Source organism: Anguilla rostrata, chromosome 5 (genome assembly GCF_018555375.3).
Source record: "Anguilla rostrata isolate EN2019 chromosome 5, ASM1855537v3, whole genome shotgun sequence".
NCBI classification, from domain to species: Eukaryota; Metazoa; Chordata; class Actinopteri; order Anguilliformes; family Anguillidae; genus Anguilla; species Anguilla rostrata.
Window position 1 is genome coordinate 59,810,361 of NC_057937.1, and position 24,911 is coordinate 59,835,271.

Here is a 24,911-nt window from a genome sequence, read left to right on the forward strand (position 1 = left end):
GATCGAGGTACAGATCAGCTGCGTAGAGCAGGCAAAATAGACGGTGAATAGTCCCACCTGCCGCTCCAATTTGCGACGCGCTGTCAGACCCAACAGCCGACGACAACAACAACAACACCAACAACAGCGGCCCGATAGGTGCTCTCTCGCTCGCTGTTATAGGGCTCATAAAAACTGTTAGCATCGATTTTAACACCGAGAATATTTCTGTGTACACACACGCGCGCGCGCGCGAACGGCGGCCAAAAATATAAAAACGGTGCCGAGACGGAAATAAACGGATTTAAAAATGAAAAAAAAAACGAAAAAAAACACAAGCAGTGTGATGTTCCCGGGGTCATACGTGTCACGAGTGTTCGGAAAGTGTGTGGACCAGAAGCCCTAAACGGACTTGGAGCGCGTCTCCAAAACAAACACGCAGCCCCTAGGACGTCTCTGGCCCCTCATATCCGCCTCATGTTTTATTCTTTTCTGGCGTCGGACGCGGCGCTGCGGACGGAGCAGCCGATGGAGGGAGAGAGAGGCGCAGTCCTATTTCGGTCACACAGGACGGGTCTGCCTACAGGACTGGAAAAAAGCACTGAATTATACATGTCCCATCTGAAGCTAACCTACGTTCCAGTGCCCGGCCCGGGCCATCCCGAAAACAAATCAGCAAGGGGGCCTTCGGAACCAGAACCATTAAACAATTTTTAATTAAAGTTGCGGCTCGTATTTTTTTTCGTTTTTTTTCCCCCACCCCCAGTTTGTTTTACAAGCCACGTTGGCTTAAATCCATCTGTTTATCCATTTTCTCTCTCCGCGTAGAACCATCGCGTTGTGTTTGATGAAGGAGCGGAGGCGGTGCCGTCCATAGTAACAGGGCTGGCTCAGGCGTTTTCGGGCTTGAAGGGAAAGCGCGGGACCGTCCCACAGGGCGCTACGGGGACCCTTCGGCAGGACCCTGCAGGAAGTTTCCGGAATGGGCTCGGGTGATAAACCATGGGTGTGTCTGCACTTTGAGACTGGAAACATACCGTAACATAAACGGTAAACGGACTGCATTTATATAGCGCTTTTATCCAAAGCGCTGTACAATTGATGCCTCTCATTCGCCAGAGCAGTTACGGGTTAGGTGTCTTGCTCAGGGACACTTCGACAAGCCCAGGCCGGGGTTTGAACCGGCAACCCTCCGACTGCCAGACAATCGCTCTTACCTCCTGAGCCATATCGCCCCATAACATAAGTACACAAACGCAAATTACAGCACCCGACTGGCACACAAAGTTACAGCCCGGCTGTACAGTACATACTCAACACGCGTCCTTACGTATGTCCCTGTGGGGGTAATAAACCAGAGTCCACAAGGGGGGGGGGGGCGGCGATCCGGGACAGTTGTGAAAAGAAAGCGTAAGAGCGTAAGAAAGCACAAATCAGAAAGCACAAATCAAAGAAGACTGCTTCATCCTGTTGCCCCGTCGCGCTTGCGTTGTGTTAAGATGTTCAGAAGTCGACACGTTTTAGAACGCGACGATGCGTGAGATGGACTTTGTGAGGCTTGAAGCGTCCATGTTTGCGTGTTTAGGGTGTGCTTCGGGCCTCTGGAAGTCTCCGGAATGGACTCAGGGTGCCGCGGGTGAGATAAACCGAGGGCGTGTCCCCCTTAAGGTAAGGTGCGCAGCAGCTGGGCCGTGGGCACCGTGGAGGAGAGGGACTCAAATGGAGAGGCACACTGGAGCGGAAAATAACCAATAAGTTCAGCGGCGGCAGGCTGAGACTGGACGGGAAACTCGCTCCCTAAGTGGCCTGGATGGGTGTGGGGGGGGGGGGGCGGGGTGTGGGGTGGGGAGGGGGGGGGGAGGGGAACTGGGGGTTCAGTCAGAAGAGGATTAAGTGTGTTTGTGGTTCATCCCGCGGTCACATGGTGTAAGCTCCTGATTGACATGTGGCAGCGGTTAAACCAGGGATCTCAAAGCTCCAATTTCGGGATATTGCAGTGGCTGCTGGGGTTTTTTCCTTTTTTTGTGTGTTTGAGCACTTAAGTGCTTAATTTGAGTCATTGATTTGAGAGAGAGTTGAGGGACCTGGTTTTAAAGGCCTGAATTGGCCATTGATTGAAGGAAAACTGCAGAAACCTACAGGCACTGTGGACCTCCAGGACTGGAGTTAAAACCTGCAGGCACAGCGCCCCCTCCAGGGCTGGAGTTAGACCTGTAGACACAGCGTCCCCTCCAGGACTGAAGTTAAAGCTACAGGCACTGTGGACCTCCAGGACTGGAGTTAAACCTGTAGACAATGCGGTTTTCCAGGACTGGAGTTAATCATGCAGATGATGTCTAAATTGGCACCAGATATTGAATGACGAATAATAATATATTTACATTTAAATGTGTCATTGGAGTACAGATTTTTTTTTACACTAAATTCCAAATCCTCTTAAAGCCATTTAATGAATCTATTCAGTGATCTATGTACAGCAGTGAGGGGTTATAATAACAATAAGCTTTTTAACTCCCTGAGTCCCAAACAACATCTTCAGCTTCCTTGCACAGTAGATGCTTTAGTGCCTTTATATTTACCATGAGCAAATCCACAAAATTCATGCGCGGGGAGAATGAGGATTATTCGTCAATAGTTTTTACTGAGTGGAAACAAGCAGGATAATGGGCCACTCACAGAGGCAATCGCTGCGTTTAGAAACCGCTCTTCCGCGTGACTTGAGATTCAGCGGGATTAAGACTGCGCCAGCAGCCGCGACAATAGAGAAAACGACCTCCTGTAAGTGGAATAAAAATAATATATATATTTTTTTTTTAAAAGGCTGACGTTACAACCACGCTGCTGTTTTGAAAATTCTTAACAGCGGTTTTCACCCTTTTCCTCTTTTTCCGCAGACGAATGTGAAAGGATGATTTTTTTAAATAATGGCTTTGGTAAACAGGCATGGGGCTCTGTGGGGGCCCTGCTCCTAAAATGTTTGGGTAACGGTGGCAGGTGCGGGCTGTGACATTGTTTTGAATACGCTGCCTTCCGTGGAGGTTTGGGCTGGTTCTGCGCTAATATCCCCCGCATCTGTCGTTCCCCGCCTCAGATCATCGATGGCCGTTTACGGCGAATAATTCTTCCGTTCGGCCGGGAACAAGCACAGCAGCGGCACTGGCTGCGGCCGGGCCGGTTTTGCGTCGACTGAAAACCGCCAGCTTAAACCCGCCGAACGCCGAATCTTTCATTAATCCACTCAGGAGATGTCGGAGCTCTCAAAAGACAAACGACAAAAATGACGAGAAAAAAAGGCGAGGTTGGACCAGGTTAAACGTCAATAATTGAAAGTGCGGTGGGTTACTAAGAGACAACATACACAAGGGGGGTGGGCGGGGGAGGTGGGGGGGCGGGGGGGTTGTCCCACCCAGCCATTTAATGTGCCGCAGAAATCTGGGGAAGCCTCAGTTCCTCTCTGTTACAGAACTCGCCATCTCCCTCGGAGACGCCGACCCCCCCCCATCACCCCAGCGAAACCCAGAGAGCGTTTGTTTCCGTCGGCCGTGCTCACAAAGGCAGTTGGAGGCGAACTGCGGATACTTAAGAGGCCTCTAACGGTGAAGGAAATGCACACCTCTCCTGGAGACTGGAGAGACAGTTTACGAGCTTGCGTAAAAAAAATAAACAGGCGATGCTACCGACTTCCCGATGCTCGTGGAACCAAACATTGGCTCCGACATCAAAAGGGAACGCACGCTGTTTCATGTGCAAGGTGAGTATGTGCCGTGCTTTCAAGGAATTCAGTTCCGCGCACTCTCGACGGGGCCTGGCTATAACCCGAAGATAGCAGGTATAACTCCTGCTCGACAGGGCCACCGCCACAGCACAACTGAGCCATAATCACTTCTGTAAAATATCCGGCCGTATACATTCATGCTGTTCAAGCAAAAGTCGCCCGGTGAACAGGCATTCATGAGCAAAAAAGAATAACTATTTACAGCAATACTGTGTTCACAGTACATACACAGAGAAATACTTTAATAGCCTTTGCTTTCCAAACTGCCATGAAATTCTTACCAATGGTAGATATATTTATATATTTAAAAAAACATATTAGTTTAATGGATCTATCAATTTTAAACTATAATTGTAAGAATGAAAGCATTCAATACAGTATAACAGAAACTACATATGTCCAGTGTATAAATGCACACACACACGCAAACACACACACACACACACACACACACACACACATCCAAGCATGCATGCATGCACGCACACACACATGCCCCCACACACGCACGGAAGACCAACACAAAGGAAGGCAAATACCGTGTAAATGCTCTAATATCCAGCAGGTGGACCGCCGTGTTTTCACTTATCCTCTGACTTATTATCGGCTTATCGCAGCGCGCAACTTGCGGCCGCTGAAGTAACACGCTTCAAAAAGAGTATTAAACAAGCTCACCGTCAGCGTCCTGTCAGATATTCCGGCGGTTTGTGGTAAAATGACACATCCCTCGCTGAGAGGCAATATTCAGTCCTTCGTTGCAAAATAAAAAGGCAAGCCTACAACGTGAACTGAAATAATGTGATAAAAATGTAAAAAAAAAAAAAAAAAATTTAAAAATAAACGTAATAATCATATTTGTGGATAATAAACGTGTGATCACATGACGAGCGTCCATGTCTGCTTTTATTCATATTCAATTCCCACTTAACTTTTTTTGGAAAATAAACAAAATTTTTCTACTCTAATTGGCCAGCTGTTTAACATTTTTTTTTGGTTTGAATATCGGCAATATAAGGCAAACCTAATGACATCAGGATTGAATTCCGCCAAGTACGCTTCCTGCCATTGCGCTGTGTATCCCAGGTGTATCGCACGCAAAGGGGCCTGCACTTGGTCTCTGATTTCTAAATGCTAACCTTTCCAGCGGGATGCCTAGCCTTTCCCTCTGCCTGCACAGTGGCAAAAAGGTGAAAAAAGGTGCACGTTTACCACAAACAGTGCTGTCAATCAAAGGATTTGGCCCAGTGCGTACCCTGTCCCGGCTGAGCTGACAGGAACCACTGATTCGGTTCTCTTCCGAATCCCAGTAGAGGAGACGTTCAGAACCAGGTGTTTTAAAAATAAAGGTTCACGCCTGCCACTCCTTCGCTCGAACTTGGTGAACCAGTTACTCTAAACAACACACCCATAGGGAGGACATCTCTATCCATATTTAATCTAACTGCACTTAGGTTACTTTCAGCAAGGATATAAAGAACGCGCTTTTTTAAAAGCACTTGTTGTTTAAGAGCTTGTTGCTTACATTAGCTCCTACAAAGTAAAAAAAGAAAAAGAAAAACCCAAACAGAACAGGTCTAGGTACACTCTGCCTAGGTACACTCTGAAAAACTGTTTTCCTTTCTTTTTCCCCCCATCCCTTTCCTGTAGAATTCCATCAGACCTAATGAAAGGGCTGTTATTATCATCCCAATGACCCCCAAGCAGTTCTCTGCAACTGGGTCTCTCTTTGATTGATCATTGCCATTTCCTGATGGCCAAGAGACCCTTTGGGTTGAAAGTATTTCTTCTTTCCGGTACTATTATATATAGTGCAGGCCAAAATTATTAGGCCACCTGTGGTGTTTTTTTTATTTTTATTTTTTTAAAACCTCAGGTATAGAAGAATTCAGTCAATATACTGTATGTGCATTTATTTCTTTCCTTAAAATAGGATTCTTTGGCTTTCATTACGATTAAACAAACTACTGGAAGTCTATCCATTCATTTCGCAAATGGGGGGGTGGGAGAGAGGTGGATGAGTACTTGAATTGACTGAAATCTTATCTCCCTTAAGTTTTTTTTTTTTGTAAACCGCAGGTAGTATCATACCATTGGCTTGTAGTGTAAGTAAAATAGCCATTAAAGCTGCAAGAAATATGATAAAGAAGGTGTTGGGCTTAGATCTAAGACAGTAACATAGTGGCAAGATTATCTGCAAGAACAGTGCAAGAAGCTTATAATTGCAGTGTTTCATACATTTTATTTTATTTTTATTTCACGAGGCAAGTCATTAAGAGCAAATTCTTATTTACAATGGTGGCCTGGCAAGCAACAAAAGCCACTTAAGGGAAGGGGGGGTGGGCTTATGAAACACTCATAAGGTCCAGCTGATGGGCAGTAATGTTAACAGGAGCAGACCAGGAAGATCAAGACGCAGTAGACAAATATCTTCTGGTGTGGTGTCCAGTAAAAGAAACTGTTGTATAATTTCACCACAACTACAGGAAGAATTCAACGCAGCTAGAGAGAAATTCAGTTCCCCTGACTGCAGTGAAACGGCAACTATAATTTTGCTATAAACTGTTAACAATAGTTATAAACATTTTCTTAAATAAAAAAACAACTTTTAAGGTGTGTGCCTTCACGTAAGTCTACCTGCCATTGAAAATACTTCCATACAGGCTGAATCGTGATTTTTGAACTGTAATTTCATTCACAAACAGCAACAGCTGCCCTTCCAGGCATGTTATTGATATCAAAAATATTAATGCTTGTGTAGTGGTAGAGACAAATGGCACGGGAAAAACATTTCCACCTTCAGGGGTGGTCCTACCGAGTATGGCCCTGCCAAACCACATAGCTCAACAACACAACCAGAGGGCATTTACACTGCAGAAAATGAATTGGAAAAGGAGAGGCTAAGGAAAAATTCAGTTCATTTGCACTTTAACCATTGTGTTTTACATGTTGTGTTACATGTATGGGGCGACATAGCTCAGGAGGTAAGACCGATTGTCTGGCAGTCGGAGGGTTGCCGGTTCAAACCCCGCCCTGGGCGTGTCGAAGTGTCCTTGAGCAAGACACCTAACCCCTAACACCTAGCTGCTCTGGCGAATGAGAGGCATCAATTGTAAAGCGCTTTGGATAAAAGCGCTATATAAATGCAGTCCATTTACCATTTACCATTGTTCAGCCTGAAAATAATGACTGAAAATCTCCCTGTTGTGTTTCAGTAGAATCGGGGTCCCCACGCTGTAAGGAGAATCTGAATCTGCTCAGCCTACACTGACCAAACATCCCCCTGCTGTGTTTCAGTAGAAACCAATCCCCACAGTGTCAGTAGAGGAATACCCGACCTGTGTGACTGTCTCTACCTGTTCGGTGAGATCAAAGCCCTCCACGGCATTCTCCATATCCATCACACCACGCTCATTACATCTCACTCTACCCACTGCTTTACCCTGTGAGCACAAGCAGTGACATCCCGCCTTATCAAGACTGTGTGCATCTGTGTATCTGTGTGTGTGAAGGGGTTTATCATTCATTTTATTTATGAGTACTGAACACCGTCATACTTATACTATGTCATCTAATCCAGTTGGCAATTCATCGTCATTAGAAATCTATAACTGATTGCTGCAGTGGGCCTTTTTAAAAAAAAATCCACGAAGCAGGACTGGTTACAACACTGGTTACTGGGGCGACATAGCTCAGGACGTAAGAACGGTTGTCTGGCAGCTGGAGGGTTGCCGGTTCGATCCCCGCCCTGGGCGTGTCGAAGTGTCCCTGAGCAAGACACCTAACCCCGAACTGCTCTGGTGAGTGAGAGGCATCAATTGTAAAGCGCTTTGGATAAAAGCGCTACATAAATGCAGTCCATTTACCATTTACAACAGAACAAGCTAACAGCAGCCTCCTCAAATGGACAAGCCAGATTTGCAAAGATCCTTTTTTCATAAAGCTATATCCAAACTGACATTTTATTCACCTTCAACAGGGAAACCCTGGCAGGCTGAGGAGTGGATTAGTGCATCGGTCATCACCGCTGCCCTTACAGTTCATGATTCCGCAGGAGCCCAACCGCGGTCCGTTTGCATTTCGCTACGTAAGCTAATGCTAGCCTCTCTCGTTGGAAATACGAACGCGCTAACCAGAAGAGACAAATGTTCGCTTGCCCTCCAATTCTATGGCCTCTGTACTGCCTGCAGGTAAAAAAAAAAAAGGCTTGTGCCATAAAGTCATCAATACCGATACAGTACACGTTATTAAATTCACGGCTAGCTAACGCGAGGTTAGAATTCACCCGTGTAAAGCAAAGTTCCAGCTCAAACAGTCGTGCGTGTTGTATGCCCGGTGACTGATGTATGGAGATTAATGAAAGACTCATTGATCTGCCTATCCATTTCTAGCATAGAGTGATCGCATCAACACCCCCCCCCCCCACCACCACCCACCCAAGTCAATTAAGATCAATGAGCTTATCAGCCAATACAAATTAGCATTCATGATGCCAAAGAAACAGAATTCAATTCATCTTTATCTCCGTCTCCCCCACGTTTACTTGCCGTTGCCTATGGGATTGGAATAAACAGACGTGCAATACCTTTCTGCGTGCTATTGCGTTATAACAAAGGGCTTGCAGAATCTCAGTCAGATTTATGTTTTATAAAGACGTTGTTTTCAAATATTGATTTTGATTTTACGTGTATGATTTAATTTTTTAAAAGTTTCAAAATCTCACAGACAAAACATTTGTCTGTTTGCCATATATTACGTTCTGCTATCGAAAATATAAAACAACAATATAACTGAGCAGTGGCAGTTAAAATTTCAGAGAGTTTATGTGAGTCCAAAAAAATAATTTACTCTCCCCAGAGTGAAATGTACTCTGCAGAGTGAAATGTATTTTGCCAGAGTGAAATGTGCTCTATCAGTGTGAAATACACAGCATCAGAGTAAAAAAATGTACTTTAACACATTTCACAGCCACTGAAGACGACGGGAAGTTCGAGAGTGAAGGGAAAGAGAGAGAGAGAGAGAAAGGAGAGAGAAAGAGGAGATGAGGGTCTGCCATTGTTCCCACCAGAGAGATGAATCAATGTCACTCCCTCAGTCGTCTCCGCACGTTCAATTATTAATAGCGGGATTGCGGAATGCGGCGAAACCGCCGTCCTCCCCGCGGGGAGGTTAGGGGCGTAATATATGTTGCGATTCCTCGCTCATCTCATTCTCTATTATTTAGGGAGTCCGGCCGGGGTCTTTATTGCTTATATTACATTACATTCTTCTGCAGAGATTTATCTCTGCTGGGAGGGAGAGAGGCGCGGGAGTGCGCACACAGGTACGGGTACACACACACACACACACACACACACACCCACACACACACACACACACACACACACACACACACACACCATTTCGCTCGGAATACGCCGATCAATCAAAACGTCCAGCGGCTATCACTCGCCATCAAGTGCTTTGGGGATGGGGGGGGGGGGGGGGTCGGTGTGACTAAAGAAATCATGAAAAATGTTCCTCAAGTCCCCAGTAAATCAACTGTACAAATCAGTCACTGGGCACTGAGGGTTGCCTCACGCCAAGAAGATCCCGGCTTCTGATCCCAGCCAGGGGCCTTTCTGCGCGGAGTTTGCAACGTGGGTTTTCTCCAGGTACTCCGCTTGACCTCCCACAGTACCAAAGACACGCAGGGCCGGCTAATTGGACAGAGTCTAAATTTCCCGTAGGTATGAGCGCGTGAGGGAATGGTGTGTGGGCTGTGCGATGGATCAGCGACCCGTCCGGGGTGTATTCCTGCCTCTCACCCGGTGCATGCTGGGATATGCTCTTGCCTCTCCCATGAACCTGACCAGGAAAAAGCAGTTTAGAAAATGGACGGATGGATGGATGGATGGAAATGAGTCAGTGTAACTGCGAAGGGATCATAAACAGTCGTGGGTCCTCAGTCCTGGGACCCCTCAGTGTGTACTCATTTTCGTCCCAAACACAATTACAATCATCTTAAATAAATGCATTTAATTGACAGCTTCTTAAAATTCTGATATTGCGACTGTGGTTGGAACGAAAATCAGCATACACCAGGGATCCAAGGGCCGAGTTTGTGATACACGGTATAGATGTACACGCATAGTGTGTGTGACGTACGGATATTGCCTAGGTGCACACCCCAAAGTTAAGTCCATGTTTCAGTGGGGCACATTTAGAGAGTAAGCAACATAACTAAGTCTCTGTGATTGACTTGCTATGTTTGGACACAAAGTAAACACCTGTACAGCAACGAAATCCGCACCTTTCCTTCCTATACCCCCCCCCCCCCCCTTTCTTTCTGTCTTTACAAGAAACTGTGAGGGATTCTTCAGTACGTGAACTTGAAACAAAATATCTCAAATCCAAAGAAATGTAATTCCTGTAATCAATAGGCATTATGGCTAATCCCAGTGCTGACTGCAATTCTGGCATTCCATTTAAGCTCCTTGACATTTTGCCTTTTTTTTTTTTTTCTTTTCTTTTGGATTGGCAGAGAAGGAAACTGCACTCTCACGGAAGAAGATTCCCAGCATCTGTTGATTTGGCATTAGCTCTCCCAGTGCCCCGGGCTTCAGAGACAATTACGATGGTGAGCTGTGCACTTCAGATTAATTCCCACTGTTCCACTATCGTGGGAGCCGTTGATGAATGCGAATAATACCACCACTCGCAAAAGAGATTTAATTGGATTGCGCCGCACAATGGATCGGTAAAAATAATGTCGTTTTTGTTCCGAAGGACGCTTGTCCCCGGTAGACATCTTTCACTGAATTTAAACACAGATGTAAACCAGACCTCGGCCAATCTCATCCAAGCCACCAACAATGCCAATACACCAGGCTGCTGCTGACGACTGCTTAATATTTAAATGGGTGTTTTACTTTAACAGAGCATTATCATAATGTAAAAGCATACGGTCAGCGAAAAATTAAATGGGTGTATAGTACTGTTGTATGGGGTGACCTGGAACTCTCCCGTGCTGATTTCTGTCTTTGCATTGGAAACGTGGCTTCTGCGTTCCCTTTCCCTCTTCAGCATGGAGCGCGTGTCTGTCTGCTTGACAATGCAAGCTGACTATCAATCATTTTCTCACGCTGCGCGCGCGGAGTCCGTGTCAGTAATAAGGACACGGCCCCACAATGCACTCTGGCATTGAGACAAATGGCTGCTCCCAGCACGGCTGCCCATCCGGAGTCACTGGGTCATGTAGCGCGTCGCCGGCGGGTCAGGAAAACATGATGAAACCAGACAGTCCCTATTGTTCAGCCAGCCAGTTCATTTGCCAGGGCTATGACGGGGAGGCTGCGGTTTTTTTTTAGCAACACGGGGGGAGAAAATACGAAAGAGATGAGGTTTTATTTGGTCTCGCTGCGCTAGAGGTAGACGCTACAGCATTTCCCCGTTCCACTAAATCGAATTGGGATCTAGGCTACTCTAATGCACCCAACAAACGAATTAGTCTGGCGCATCATATGTCCGTTTAACTTGTTTTCCATTAGCGTTGTCGTAACAACTTCCCGATGCGCATCACGCTGTGGCGATATAATTATTTAATGGGAAAAGAGCTACGGTTGCATTGGTGCTTGTCGGCTTCCCGGTACTTCCCAGGTACCCTTTTCGGAATGCGCAACCGGTTCCCGGCATTGTTTCTGCAGCGTATGCGAAACCTGCTTTAAAGTGCAGGTTCCGGTAGATGTCTGCCGGCGCCCCCACAATGCTTTTACTCTCTCCTTAATCCATTGCCATCTATTAAAGTTGTGCTGGGGGATGTCAACAACAGCATCTGCCCCTTGACATCTCTTTAGCGAACTACTCCCGACAAAGATCGCCTCCCACTGCCGGGGAGAGCGGGGTTAGCGCCGGCGAGTTCAACCGAGAACCGAGAAGTCAGCCTGGTCGTGCAGCTTGTCTAGCCAGGAATGGGGCTGTTAAAATATAGATGTACGTTAGAAGTAAAAGATGTACTTTAAAAAAAAGCACAAAAACAAAAAGGTAAGACTCTCAGTGTCTGATGTCTTCAGTTACGCTGACAGCAGGTGTAAGTGTTATTTTTCCACGCTGAGCCACAGATTACCGCAGCTGCTCGTTCTGAGCAGTGATAGATGCCTGTCTCTCCGCAAGATCGCCTGCACTCAGCCTGCTGTTTGGCTCGCCGACTCCCAAGCCCCCAAGGGTCAATTGCAGTGCACTTTGCTGGAGCTCAAACCTCTGCTTTAAACCCTCTAGACCACAGAGCTGAAGCACAAGTGGAACGACTAATCCTTATTCCGCCTGCTTTGGATAGCCGTTCCTGGTTGTAGTGCAATTTCTGTGGTCTGCAGGGTTAAACCTGAGGTTTCAACTCCATCTAAGCACACTGCAGTTGACCCCAAGAGTTTTTGTGCATTTTCCTGTCTCCTGTAGGTGGCTGTTGTCAAAATCGCATGCCGGCTTCTCAGCTTTTGACAGCAATGTTAACTGTGCAGCTGTGAGACTGATCTTGTTTTAAAAAACAAATACAGCAACCATGCCTGGCTTGTTGATGTGTCAGTATATAGCTACAGTAGCGAAGTGGAACAAACATTGCCAAATATTATTCCATGGTAATAAAACCTTAATTTTTAGCTTAGCATGAGTGGGACAGAGCACTTTACCTGATTCACTGCATAGATTGATGACTTATAAATATTAATAGCAAATAAACAAATGCGATCTGACTTTCTGTCCTAAACAGTGAATGTCCTATTCAGACAATGAATGTCCTATTCATTCTGGTAGGTGCAAGGTTTGTTGCATTTGTACCAGGTGTAACTAGCTTAAAAAATGATTAAATATGAACTAGGTTTCGCACAGCACTTCTAAATTGAAGCAAGCAGGTTTCCATCTGCTGCACATAGGAAATTGTGATGTGAAAATAGTTCAGATTTGGCAAGAAGGGGAGATGCTGCTTCACAGCATAAATTTAGCTGAACAGGCCTTTGTTTGTCAGAATGATGGCTGATTCCCCATGGAAATCTGAACACATCAGTAGCCTGCAACTTCCTTGTCAATCAAGAACTGGAGATTCATTGAAACTAATCATTATTTTCAGTCGTGCACTGAAGTTTAGAACGCATTTTTGTTGCTGTAAACTGAAATTCTTTTTAATGGATTTTTGTATGGATGGAAATATGCTTGTCTTTAGGGGCTCCCAGGGGCACGTTATGAAGGAAATCCTGGCCATTCCAGTGTTACCGGTGTCCCCACAGGGTGGCCCATGATTGGCTGTATGGTTGCCATGGGATGGAGGGTATCATCTGACAGCGGTTTTACCCTGTGACATCACAAAAGTGACTTGGGAATTCCAAATTGGGGGACAAAGGAGGAAGAATAAGAATGTCAGTATTCTTTATCCTTGTTATTACTAAATGTAAAATAACTAAAAATCAGTTGAAGTTACATTCGTTAAATGAGTACTGACACCAATCACTTTATTTTTGGTTGGGTTGGAATGGGGGTTATGGGGTTACTTCCTCCAAAATTCCAATCTATAATATTTTATTACAAATCCATTAGCTTTGGCTGCCAGTAGCGTCCCGTTGACAAGACACCATTTGCCAGGCCAATAACTTAAAACGTGGCGCTGTCGACAGGCTGTGCATGTATGGGAGGAAATCGACCAACCCATAAGCGATTGTTATCATTACGGCTAAGGTTACTATAGCTTCAACTCGAAATTGATTTTTATTCTGATTTAACTCAAAACCGTGCACGTGCATATGCAATCCAGAGACAGCGAAGAGAGAAAGACAAAATAGTCTTTAGTTGAGTTAGTTTTTTTTCTGGTTTTTTCGGTCTTTCCCATGTTATCTTAAGCTTGTAATTCAACAGCTACTTCTAGGGTGCAGTTATCAAAAACAACTGGCGCGTCACAGTTTCATATAGTTGTGGGAAATAAACACATGAAGTTCCGTATAGCTCGGATTTTCTGCGAGGATACGAAACTATATCTCTGTTTCCTCCCTCACATCGTTTCTCCATTTCTCTATTCCCACACGGAATTCTACTCTTAAAAAAGACAGGGGCGGTTGTTCCCATCGAGCGGTTTCGCATTAAGAACACAACGACAGCATTACCGGTTGCATCGTACGGATGGATAAGCGAGGCGGGGGTGCTCTGCTCGAAGTCCGATTCTTCTGAACGGAGAATGGGATTCTTGGCACATCCGAACTACTGAAGCGTGAAATACATTTCAGCTTACGATTGTGGCCGCGTTAAAGGGACAAAAGCGAGCACACAGCAAGGCATTCAACGATAATATTGGCCAGCCCACTCAACGGTAAAAATAGCATTGTAGCCTACAAAACAGTTACAGAATGGTCAGAAAACAAACAGTTCCGTCTGCATAATTACAATTCGAAGACACTGCTTTCAAGGTGCTTTTCAAATGCTGAAACCTTTACCTTGAATCATATGAGATAACGCCACGATTTGAGGATGCCAAAGAATCTTTCTGTAAAATATAATGCCATAATCCACTTGCCCGTATCGGTGTCACTCAAGGATTAGAGTGGTCCGAAAAACAACACAACAGCTGAGAACTATGGAAGGTAAATTAAAGGTCTGAAGCCTTGGCAGCGTTGTCAAAACTCTGCCACGACGATAAAAACGAGCGCTTCGCTGTAAACACTGTTTTGCTATGTTAATTTATTTTCAGCAAGAACAAAACTTGACGAAGCATAACCTGCCACGGCTGCAAACTTTAATTGTTTTTCAGGTCTTCCTGGTAAGCACTTAAGCTTAAATCCTGAAATATATTGAAAATGCCGTTTAAAAGAAAAGACTTGACGTTGTTATACACCAACATACACTACGGTACAGGCCTGTTCAAAATGGGGACACAACAAAATCAAAACTAGCATTTGGTCCTGAATCAAGATGCCTAAATGATCCACATGGTGTCAAAGCGAAGTGTTTACGACGAGATGTTATGTTATTTCGAACGCTACTTTATATCGACTCCACTTCGTACAGAATATTCATTACCTCAGAGCACCCCCCCCCCCCCCTTTCTATAAGTAAATTAATTATTATAAAAGGTTTTAACATTACCTGTAAATCCAGTCACGCCTATTCCAACGAAATGTTATACAAAGCAAGATCGTGACACAAGAACAGTTTGAAATACAGCGGTATCCCCAGAAGTAATCCACAAAATCAGATCCACATTTTTTGTGAAAAGTCCTCGAGACAAGTTGTAGTCGACGTATGGGGGGAAGGAGAAACGCGAAGGTCAGTCTATAAGCCTTATTTCAAGACGGAATTCAGTTTCAGATTTCAGCACCAGTAGTTAAATGGACAGCTCTGGTTGAGACGAGTCTCACCTCTCTGGGGTCTCCGCCGCCACTGAGATGTAAGCTGCCAGCGCACAACCCCTCACCAACTGGCCGCGTCCCGAGAGGATTTGCATGCAATCACAGTACCAACCAATCACCGGCACCGCTGCGAGTAACAGAGTCGTAACAGTCGGGTATGCATGTCACATTTTTCAAGCTCTTTTGCTAGTTATTGAATAGGACTCGGTTAACTTGATTGGGAAAACGGGTTTCATTAAATTCTGTGTATTAGTTTGTTTCGCTTTTTCTTTTTTTCTTTTTTTGCAATGCCGATTATGAGAATATCCAATGTGAAGTTGGAGTTTGCAAAAGCGCAGTAACACAACCAATACACGACACTACACTACTGGCGCGCGCGCGCACACACACACACACACACCGAGTACACAAATTGGTACTGCCAATACAGCTTTGATAGATTAAAAATACAATAATACAAATGCACTGCCAACAATTTGAACTACACAATTGAGCATGCTATTTTCAGGGTTGATATTGACTCCGTACTTTAATGTGGATTTGACACCAAGATAAAACAAAAACTGCCAATCTATTCCTCAATAGGACTTATTCTGAAATCGGAAATATTTTGTGGAAAACAGCACCCCCTAGAAAAGATTAATTCATAAATAATTCACAGCTAGACCATTTTATTTTAAATATTTTAAACACAGTAAATTCTTACAAGTTGTGTGTTCATCATTTATGGTTAATTAAATGCTTAATTTCTCATTAAGACATAATCCAAAACAATTTCCTTATAACTGCTAAGGAAATAAGTCGCATACACTGATGATGCCTTGTACATGAACACAATCCAGTAGACTGGACTACCTATCTGCTACAAATCAGTGCATTGTAAAATATGTGAATGACAATGGAGGAATATGCTATGCATTATACTGACACATGACATAAATCACATGTAAAATAATATAGATATATGAAACGGTGTATGGATTACAAAAATAACTCTTTTTTTTTTGCTTACTTCCAAACAGAGCATTTTCTGTACGAAGGAGAACTCTGAGGCTTATATATTGGGCTCCGGATTCTGAGCACAGACGGCGAGTGATTTGCGATGCGAGGGGAAGTCCACGGATCGTGGCGTGCGAGCGAGTCATTACTGGTACCTGATGTTTGGGAGAGCGCTCGGGAGCACGTCCTCCACCCCCCCCCCCCCCCCCCCCCCCCGCCCCCCAGCGGTGGTCCGGCTGTGTGACACTGTCACTTCGGGGGTCAGGCTTGCGTCCAGATAGCACTGACGGGAGAAGAAAGACTTTTTAGCCTGGACCTCTTACAGCGAGGCTTAAAAAAATAAATAAAAAAGCCCAGACTGAGTCCAGGTTAAAAAAAAAAAAACAATATCACTCCAAAATGACTGGCTTTATTTTCTTCAGTTTGAGGAGGCTGGGCGTGCTGTCAGCGACATATTTGAGATACTTTGACTGTTTGGTTGCCGGTGACATTTGAAAACACTTTCATCAGACCGGTGAGAGCTTTCAGCAAAACGTTACCGATATGCCTGATCTCATGATAGAACAATCATATTGTCCTTAATTGTGCTGTAAGTTGATAGGTTTTTTTTTTTCAAATCTCAGCAATCTATAGGATTTTTACTGGTGTCAAAATGGTTGAGGTATTTATTAAAAGTGTTTGATCCAAATCTGTTGCTCGAGCCAGCCTAAGGCTACCAGATGTTATGGTACTGGGTGGGTGGGTGCATGTGTATCTTAGTTTGACTTCGCATAAGTTAGGTCAGAGTGATGTTCACTGTGTGAACTGGACTTAGTGTGATCATGGCTATGAATAACAGTTACATAGCAAGTATTTTACCTTATCGGACCTGTTTTGTTCCAATGACCTTTGGTAAAGCAGTTATTGTACAGTACGTCACTTTCGATAAAAGCATCTGCCAAATAAATGTAATGTAACGTAACATGAATACACAGGAGAATACATAGGATTATGTACATATGTGACATTGATGTCCAGTCCAAGGTCATTTTGCATGATCTAATCTAATCTGTCCCTTTTTCAGGCAAGTTGGTCCTTCTGTTTCCTCTAAACATTTTACATGCAATCAAAATGAAGCCCCCCCCTCCCCAACTGTAAACTGTTCCTCCCCCTCTCCTTCACTATAGACTTCCCCGCCCCCACTGTAGACTGCCCCTCCACCCCCCCCCCCCCCCCACGCTTACCCTTTTATACTTCCTCCCATGCACAATCTCTTAATCTAAAATGAATCATTTCTGAATTGTTTTCTCTGTGTGTCTCTTCCTCCTGCTCAGACCCTTTATTGGGCTCCCCCTATCTCCCCTTCCCACAGATTCTCTCTTTCTCTCCATCTCACGCTATCCCTTTCTCTTTCTCTCCCTCACACACAGGCGCCCACCCACACCCACACACTCACACATACACAAGCATGTACACAGGCGCGCACACACACACACAAGCACCAACCCACCCGCACACACGTACCCACCCACCCACATGCACACACACACACACACACACACGCACACCAACCAACCTGCACACACACACGCACCAACCCACCCTCACACACGTACCCGCCCACCCACATGCACGCACACACACACACTCCCTCCCTCTCTCTCAGCAGCCATGGGGATATCCTTCAGCTTACCCTCACCTTCCGCTGAGCTTTTATTTCCCCAAAAGAAAGTCTTACTGTACACCTTACTGACTTACTGAAACACACACACGCACACATGCATTTTTAGACTCCTCTGAACAATTCCACACCCGCAGCCGTCCCCAGTCTTGTTTTGTTTATTGGTGTTTGCACAGAGCCGTGACAAATCTGTTCGCTTTCACAGACCTGCGATTCCCACTCCCACACGTCCCTTCTCTCCTCCGCCTGTTTACGCTCTCTCTCTCTCTCCACTAACACTCCCCCTTTATATTCTACCTGACAGTTCTGCCCTCCCTGTGCACGGTGCTAAGCTCCATCTCTGCTCATTCCCCTCTTCCCTTTGCCTTTGAAGAGAAGGCTTCTAAGAATTCTGAAGAAAGAAAGCATTCCAAAGTCGGTGTTCTAGAACTCTCGCTTGCCAGCAGTGATTGTTGCATCAGCGTTAGAATGTTCAGCGGCAGCACTGTGGTGCAGTGGGCAGCACTGTTGCCTCACAGCAAGAAGGTCCTTGGTTTCAAAATCCCCTTTCTGTGTGGAGTTTCCATGTTTCTCCCCTGCATGGGTTTCTTGGTATGAGTGTGTGAGTGAATGGTGTGTGTGTGCGCCCTGTGATGGACAGACGAACAGTCCAGGATCTATTTTATAGTTTCCTGCCTCCCGCCCAATGCATGCTGGGATAGGCATCAGCGCCTCCTGTGGCCCGGACCAGGAATAAGTGGGTATAGATAACGGATGGATGGGAACCAACCTTAACCTTAACGTTTAAAACTCCTGAGATCTATCTACGCACCTCAAATTTACCAGCATTCAGTATTCAACATCAGTCCAGTCGCTGAGTCAGAAAGCACTCTTTTTTGGAGTTGACTTCACACCGAGTGTCTCACGGCTCTCTCTTTGCACCAAGCTGCACGCCTAGTGTTCAGTAGCTGCCCCCCCCCCCCCTCCCCCCTCCCCCTCCACAATGCAAGGGATGTCTTTTGATGATCAGAAGAGAGTGTTCAAGACCAAGGGGTCTCTTCAGTGGCTCCCTGCTCTCATGTCTGGCTTATGTAGGTCAGTCACTACTGACTGCTACTGATGTGGCCAGCTGCTTACCAGTCCTCATTAATATGAGTGCCTTCAGGCCCTTACGCTGACGCACGACAGGCTGTGCTGCTGCCTGCTTGTTCCGACAGGATTGCCTTTGATTAGTGCATGAAGGGGCACGGATGCACCTGTTAAATCCACTTACCTGCACCAAGAAGTTTGCTCGTTTTTTTTCTCTCAATTAAGTTAGCAGAGCAGCCAGAAAGTACAGTCAACAACCCTACATTTTTGGGGCAAAACTATAGCTAGATAGACTTTACGTTTTTTTGTTGTTGCAGAAATAGCAATGCCAAAAAAAAATGCATGTATAAAACACAGGAGACAGAAATAAAGATGGTGGATGATCCACTCAAAGATGCACGCGTGCAACGCAGCATACGTGCAGGGAGAAACACGTTCGCGCCGTCGCGTTTAGGCCTTCTGTACATTGTTTTCCCCGTATAGGGGAATTTTTTCGCCCAAGCTGAAAGAGAGACGGGTGTCGGCGGGAAACGGTTCGCCGGAACGTCGTGCCGCGATCGCGTAGATCGGCCGCGCGATGGCAAAACGGTGCTATTCATGTGCGCTTCAGACACTCGGGCTTTCAGAACAGGATCCTGCTTTGGAATGTCGGAACGGCACGTCCCGAGGGCTTGAGTGGTTCTCGTGGCAACAGTGGGCCATGTCCCATGTGAGACCAAGGGGGGGGTGGGGGTGCAGGGTCGTGGGAGCGACGCACTCACGCAGCGCTGCGATTGGCCGGAGGTGTGACAAGAATTTGCGCAAAAAAAAAAAAAAAAAACTTCCCTTGTTTAAGTCAGCCGGGTGGGCGGGTCCGTTGCATCATTTCCTCCCAGACACCCCGCTGGCAGCTACTGGTCCCCTGGAGGGGGTGAATGCAGAGCAGCTTAAAAATGCTCATTCTGTGGGCACGGGCGGCAACGTGCGGAGAGGAGAGGACAACAAACTGCCAATTTTAAAGAGAGGGAAAGGAATGGGCGGGGGGGGGGGTGGATGAAAGAAGGATAAATGCCAGGTTTTTATATTAGTTTGGCAGAGAGGGATACAATGACATGACTACATGTAAGAACTTGTAAAGCCTCCCCCTCTATAGCCGGGTTCCTCTTGACTTTGCTTCCATTTTTTCTAGCTACCATTTGAGTGTTTTTTTTCCCCAGTAGGAGTTTTTATTTATTTTTTTACTTCAACTGCTTGCTTCTTGGGGGGGTTCAAGCTTGGCTATCAGCACCACTGTAGCAGGTCTCTGTAGAAAGCACCACACAAATAAAGCTGAATTGAAAGTTGAATTGCAAGTCCTTGACTACATTATTTTCTCTGTGGTGAGTGTGGATACACTGGATCCTGGAGTATTGATTTTCCTTTTCCTGGAAGAGGCTAGTGGAGCCTGACGTGAGTGTTACACCACCTGATAACTCATTTGCGGTTGAAGCCAGTTTCAAGCCAGTTAAAATAAAGAGGACAGTGCGTGGAATGTCAGATGGGAAAATAGTGCATGGCAAGGTGTTGGGGGTGGGGGAAGGGGGGGTGGAGGGTAAGGGGCACATGGTGTTGTGCTTTTTTTTTTTTTTTACTGAAATGCAGACGTGGCTCTTAAATGTGGCCAGCTTTTGTTGTTTTTCTAATAGGCTATAGTGTGAAAATCCTATTCCCCTCACAGGGAAGGAGCCAAAAAGCTATTAGATTGCAAACGCTGTTTAGAATGCCAGCTTCCACCACACAATTGTGATGTCACGATTCCATCACAATTGGATAGATGCTTCCCTCTCAGCGCTGGAAGGTATGTGACTACAATTCCCATGAGCAAGCAAGCATTTCTGTGAAACATGAAGACCTCATTGAGTATCTATCAATGAACTGTAGTTCAGTGGTATCTATCAAAGTGTAAGACCTCAGACACTGGTCTCTGTGGGACAGATGGAAACTATGCAGACAAAATAAAATTACATTTATTTTTTATGTATGCCAAAATGTTTTATGTAAATGTTTTTTAAACATATTTTTTTGAAAGGAACTCAATAAAGGATAAAAAATTTGGATGTTGACTACAATATTATCTTTTCATGTTTTTGTAGTATCTTTGTGAAATGGTTTATCAGGATTCCGTGTAGAATAGACATCACATTTTAATGGGATGTTGTAACTGTTTGTAATCACTACGGGAAAAAAAGCATTTAAGGAAAAAAAAAGTAATTGAGGAAAAATGGTGAACTTGCTGTTTGACGAAAACACTGAGGACTTACAGTGACCTCTGCTGGCCTTTTGAAAAATTACAGAAAAATACAACACAGGACTGACTTTTACCAGCTCATTGGAACAGTGGAAGGTATTAGTAATCATGTTTTTTATTTTTATTTTTTATTCTACATATTTTGCGTATTACATTTATCTGGCTTTTTTAACTTAAAAATTACAACAACAAAAAAAAACACCCAGGAAGGCACTGCGTACCCTAATCCGTACCCACTTAGTATGTGAAAAACATATACCAGATCAATGATACTAGGCTCCAAAGCTGTTCTGGCTACTCATTTACTCAACCACAAAATCACTAGTAGATAGGTGATCATCGCCAACAACCTATTCGCTGAGAGTCTACTGTCCTGTAGGATTTCACTCCAACCCTAACAAAACACACCTCATTCAACAGCTAGAGATCTCATTGAGCTGCAAATTAGTAGAGACAGGTGTGCCAAATTACGGCAGAAATGAAAACCAATAGGACAGTAGATCTCCAGGGACAGTGTTGGGCAGCCCTGTACTAGAATGCCAAATGCATATTTCTGTCAGTCAAGATACAGTATATAATGTCTGTTGTCCCAGTCACTATACTTAAATAAGGTGTAGATCTGTCTTTTCATTTTTCAGTAACCAATTTTGTGAATATAGTCCTCACTACTGTGAAGAAAGGAATTTCAAATATGAGAAGTTCATACACTCATCACTCCTGCAGCATTTTGAATATTAAATCATTTCAGCTCGTTGACAATTTTCCTGCTATTTGATGTTATAAATAGCTGCACAGAGGATGGATCACCCATGAGAATCGCAAGTGAATACCGACCATGTGATCTGGAAATGTACCAGCAGAGGTCACTACAGTATTGGCTCTCATAGAAACTGTTTTACTCGTCTACATTCAGTTGCATCTCAAGATGACCATCATCTCTAGTTCTCCCTGCTCACAGCTTGTTTTTTAGGGGGGAGGGGGTGGGGGGTGGGTGGGTATGGGGGAGTTAGGGATAAGGGCTTTTCCCAAAGTGAGGAATGGGGATATCTTTAATTTACACATATACACCCATAAAAGGCACATCACAGATGGGTGTTCGTGTTCAAAAACAGCAGTTCTTCTCATTCCAGAGTTTTTAGTGTCATGAATGACACTTCACCAAAAACACAACAACAACAATGGCAGCAACAGAAACAACAGCAACAATAGCAACAGTAATAATGGTAGCAACTACAGCAACAGGAAAAAATACCAGCAACACCAGCAACAGCAACAACACCAGCAACAGCAACAACAGCAACAACACCAGCAACACCAGCAACAGCAACAATACCAGCAACAGCAACAGCAACAGCAGCAACAGTAACAATACCAGCAACACCAATAAAAACATCAACAGCAGGAAAAAGAACGAAATTAAATTAAATCAATTGCACGCATACTTAGTGTCCGTTATCTTTTGAGCTCAAAGGGCTTCACTGCAAAGAAAATAAAACTCACCTCCACTTCCAACGCCAGACGATGCACGGTACTCTGCAATTCCCTGTATCTGAAGAAGTGCATTTATGAGCTGACGTTAACAGGTGCAGGTGTGCATTTTCAGAGACCGCAGGTGGAGAAGCAGCGCTGTTAAACCCTGTGTGGGGCACGGTGGAGCTTCTCCGGCGGTCTGGGGGGGAAAAAAACAACACTTATTAAAGTATTGAAGTGCCTCTAATTGCCGATTTTCCTCGAAGGAGCCGTTCTACACGCATCGCAAACAAACAAATTATTGTCAAAGCGCACACAAGTGATGCTAATTACGCGCAATTTCATTCAGGGGCAAATGAACGATTTCCGAGCCAGAATCAAGTAAGGCAGCAGTAATCGATAATGACGAAACACCCAGCCACTTAGCATGGTTCTTCGGTGTCTTCAGTCTCTCCCTGTACGGTTAGTGTGACAGCTGTGGACAGTGTGAAGGGCAATAAATATAACGAGTCTTTCCATGCAGTATTCTGAGGCAAGTTACTCTGCTGGCATATAGTGGGAGCCTGGGCATTAGTTGGTTTCTGATACTATTGGAATACATCAGGGGTTGGGTTAGCATACCGCTGGTGATTAAGCAGAAGCCGGCATCAGTTTACAGTCGTCCTACAGCCGAATGACCTCGAGCCAACATCTTACAGTCTGTGTAAACCTGACTGACTGTGAGCTAACAGCCTACAGTCTTCATGCACCAGAATGGCCTTGAGCCAACATCTTACTGTCCATCTAAACTTCACTGACTTTGAGCCAGAATCCTACAGGCTTCATGCACCCAAATGACCTTGAGCCAACATCTTACTGTCCATCTAAACTTCACTGACTTTGAGCCAGAAGCCTACAGGCTTCATGCACCCAAATGACCTTGAGCCAACATCTTACTGTCCATCTAAACTTCATTGACTTTGAGCCAACAGCCCACAGTTTGTCTAACCCTGAATGGCAACCCAATCCTTCCACCTGGCCTGCACCCGGACAACTTCAAGCAGCACCTTACAGTCTCCCTACACCTGAAAGTAGCCAGTGAGGGAGACCTGCCCTGCTCTCAGGAAAAATAAACAGAAGCTTTTGTGATATGGTGCAGAACTTAACCCTCAGTTTTCTTCAGGTAGCACGACTGTTTTCTTTGAGTCCCAATGAACCCACTAAACCATTGGTGTTCAAACTGTGCCAGGAGGGCTCGTGTAGTGAGTTTCATTACAGACTCAGATTTGGTTGATATAATTATTAAATTATTTGCTGAAATTAGGATGCAGGTTTGTGCACATGGTGAACTCGACATCTATGGTGACCCGCATTGTCTAAATAAAATTTTTCTTATATTCTGTGCTTCAATGCAGTTAAACGCATATGGCTGAATGAGTAATTGGACTCAATTAAGGCAGCATTAATTGGTTGGAATGAAAACCTGCATACACACGGCCCTCCATGGCACGAGTTTGACACCACTGCACTAAACCATTAAAAGTTTTTTAAATGATCAGAAGGACTCCTTACTCCCCAGTGAGTTTAATAAGGAAGGACATGGGACCAGATGATTGGCTCTCAGGGGAGGGTAATGTGCATTTGAATGTACTGTATGGAAATAGTGTATGCCGATCACATGAGCCAGCTCAAATCATCACACTAGCCCTGGGAGAATGTTTTTTTTTTTCAGGCTTATAATTATGAATTTTAAGACAGTTTTTCTTGTATATCTGAGATAGCTAACGGGACTAGACAAAATATTTTGTTGTGACTCAAAGTTGCTCAATTCTCATGGGAAACAGATTTTTTCCAAGTGTGAATGAATGTTTCCTTTTTTTTTTTTTTTTTTTACTCACTGGGCATGTAAATAGGATTCTGGCCAGATAAGCCGTTTAATTCATACAGCGAGTGCGGAGCACGTACTGTAACTGCTCGCTCGAGAGAGTTGGGAATTTGGCCCGCGGGGACGTGGAACCAACGGCATTTGTGCGCATTCATACATTTCATTGTTAACACTGATTCAGCTGAGCGTTCGCGAGCCGTTATCATGTGACCGTGCGCAGCAGAGCGGCCTCGGGTAAACGCCGGTGATAGCCATGCAAAACAAAACCGCTGATTTACATTAGCGCATCCCAGGGAAACGGGGATAACCGAGGCCCGGCTTTTCCCTGCGCAACTTTCTTATCGGTCCAAGCCAACAAAAAAGCGAATTTAAATTCATGAGAATTTTATTTTTTGTAAGGCAAGGCCTTCATATAACTGTGGCCCAGGCCAAACAGATTTTCTTTACATTTTATCTGCTTTTATTTTAGG

The 24,911-nt window shown here is 44.9% G+C and overlaps 1 protein-coding gene across 5 annotated transcripts in view; it reads right to left on the reverse strand.

The window, feature by feature from the left end:
* The window catches only part of LOC135255816 (follistatin-related protein 5-like), a 174,632-nt gene extending 151,877 nt beyond the window's left edge, over window positions 1-22,755 (reverse strand). For 3 of the 5 annotated variants that reach the window (XM_064337487.1, XM_064337486.1, XM_064337484.1), the window contains exon 1: window positions 15,124-15,224. In XM_064337487.1, coding sequence (XP_064193557.1) covers window positions 15,124-15,209 — 86 coding nt within the window. In that variant the 5' untranslated portion in view covers window positions 15,210-15,224. Of the gene's footprint in view, window positions 1-14,851; window positions 15,225-22,607 lie in introns of those variants that run through there. The other 2 variants (XM_064337489.1, XM_064337488.1) reach the window with 2 other exon arrangements.
* Between the last annotated feature and the right edge of the window lie 2,156 nt (window positions 22,756-24,911).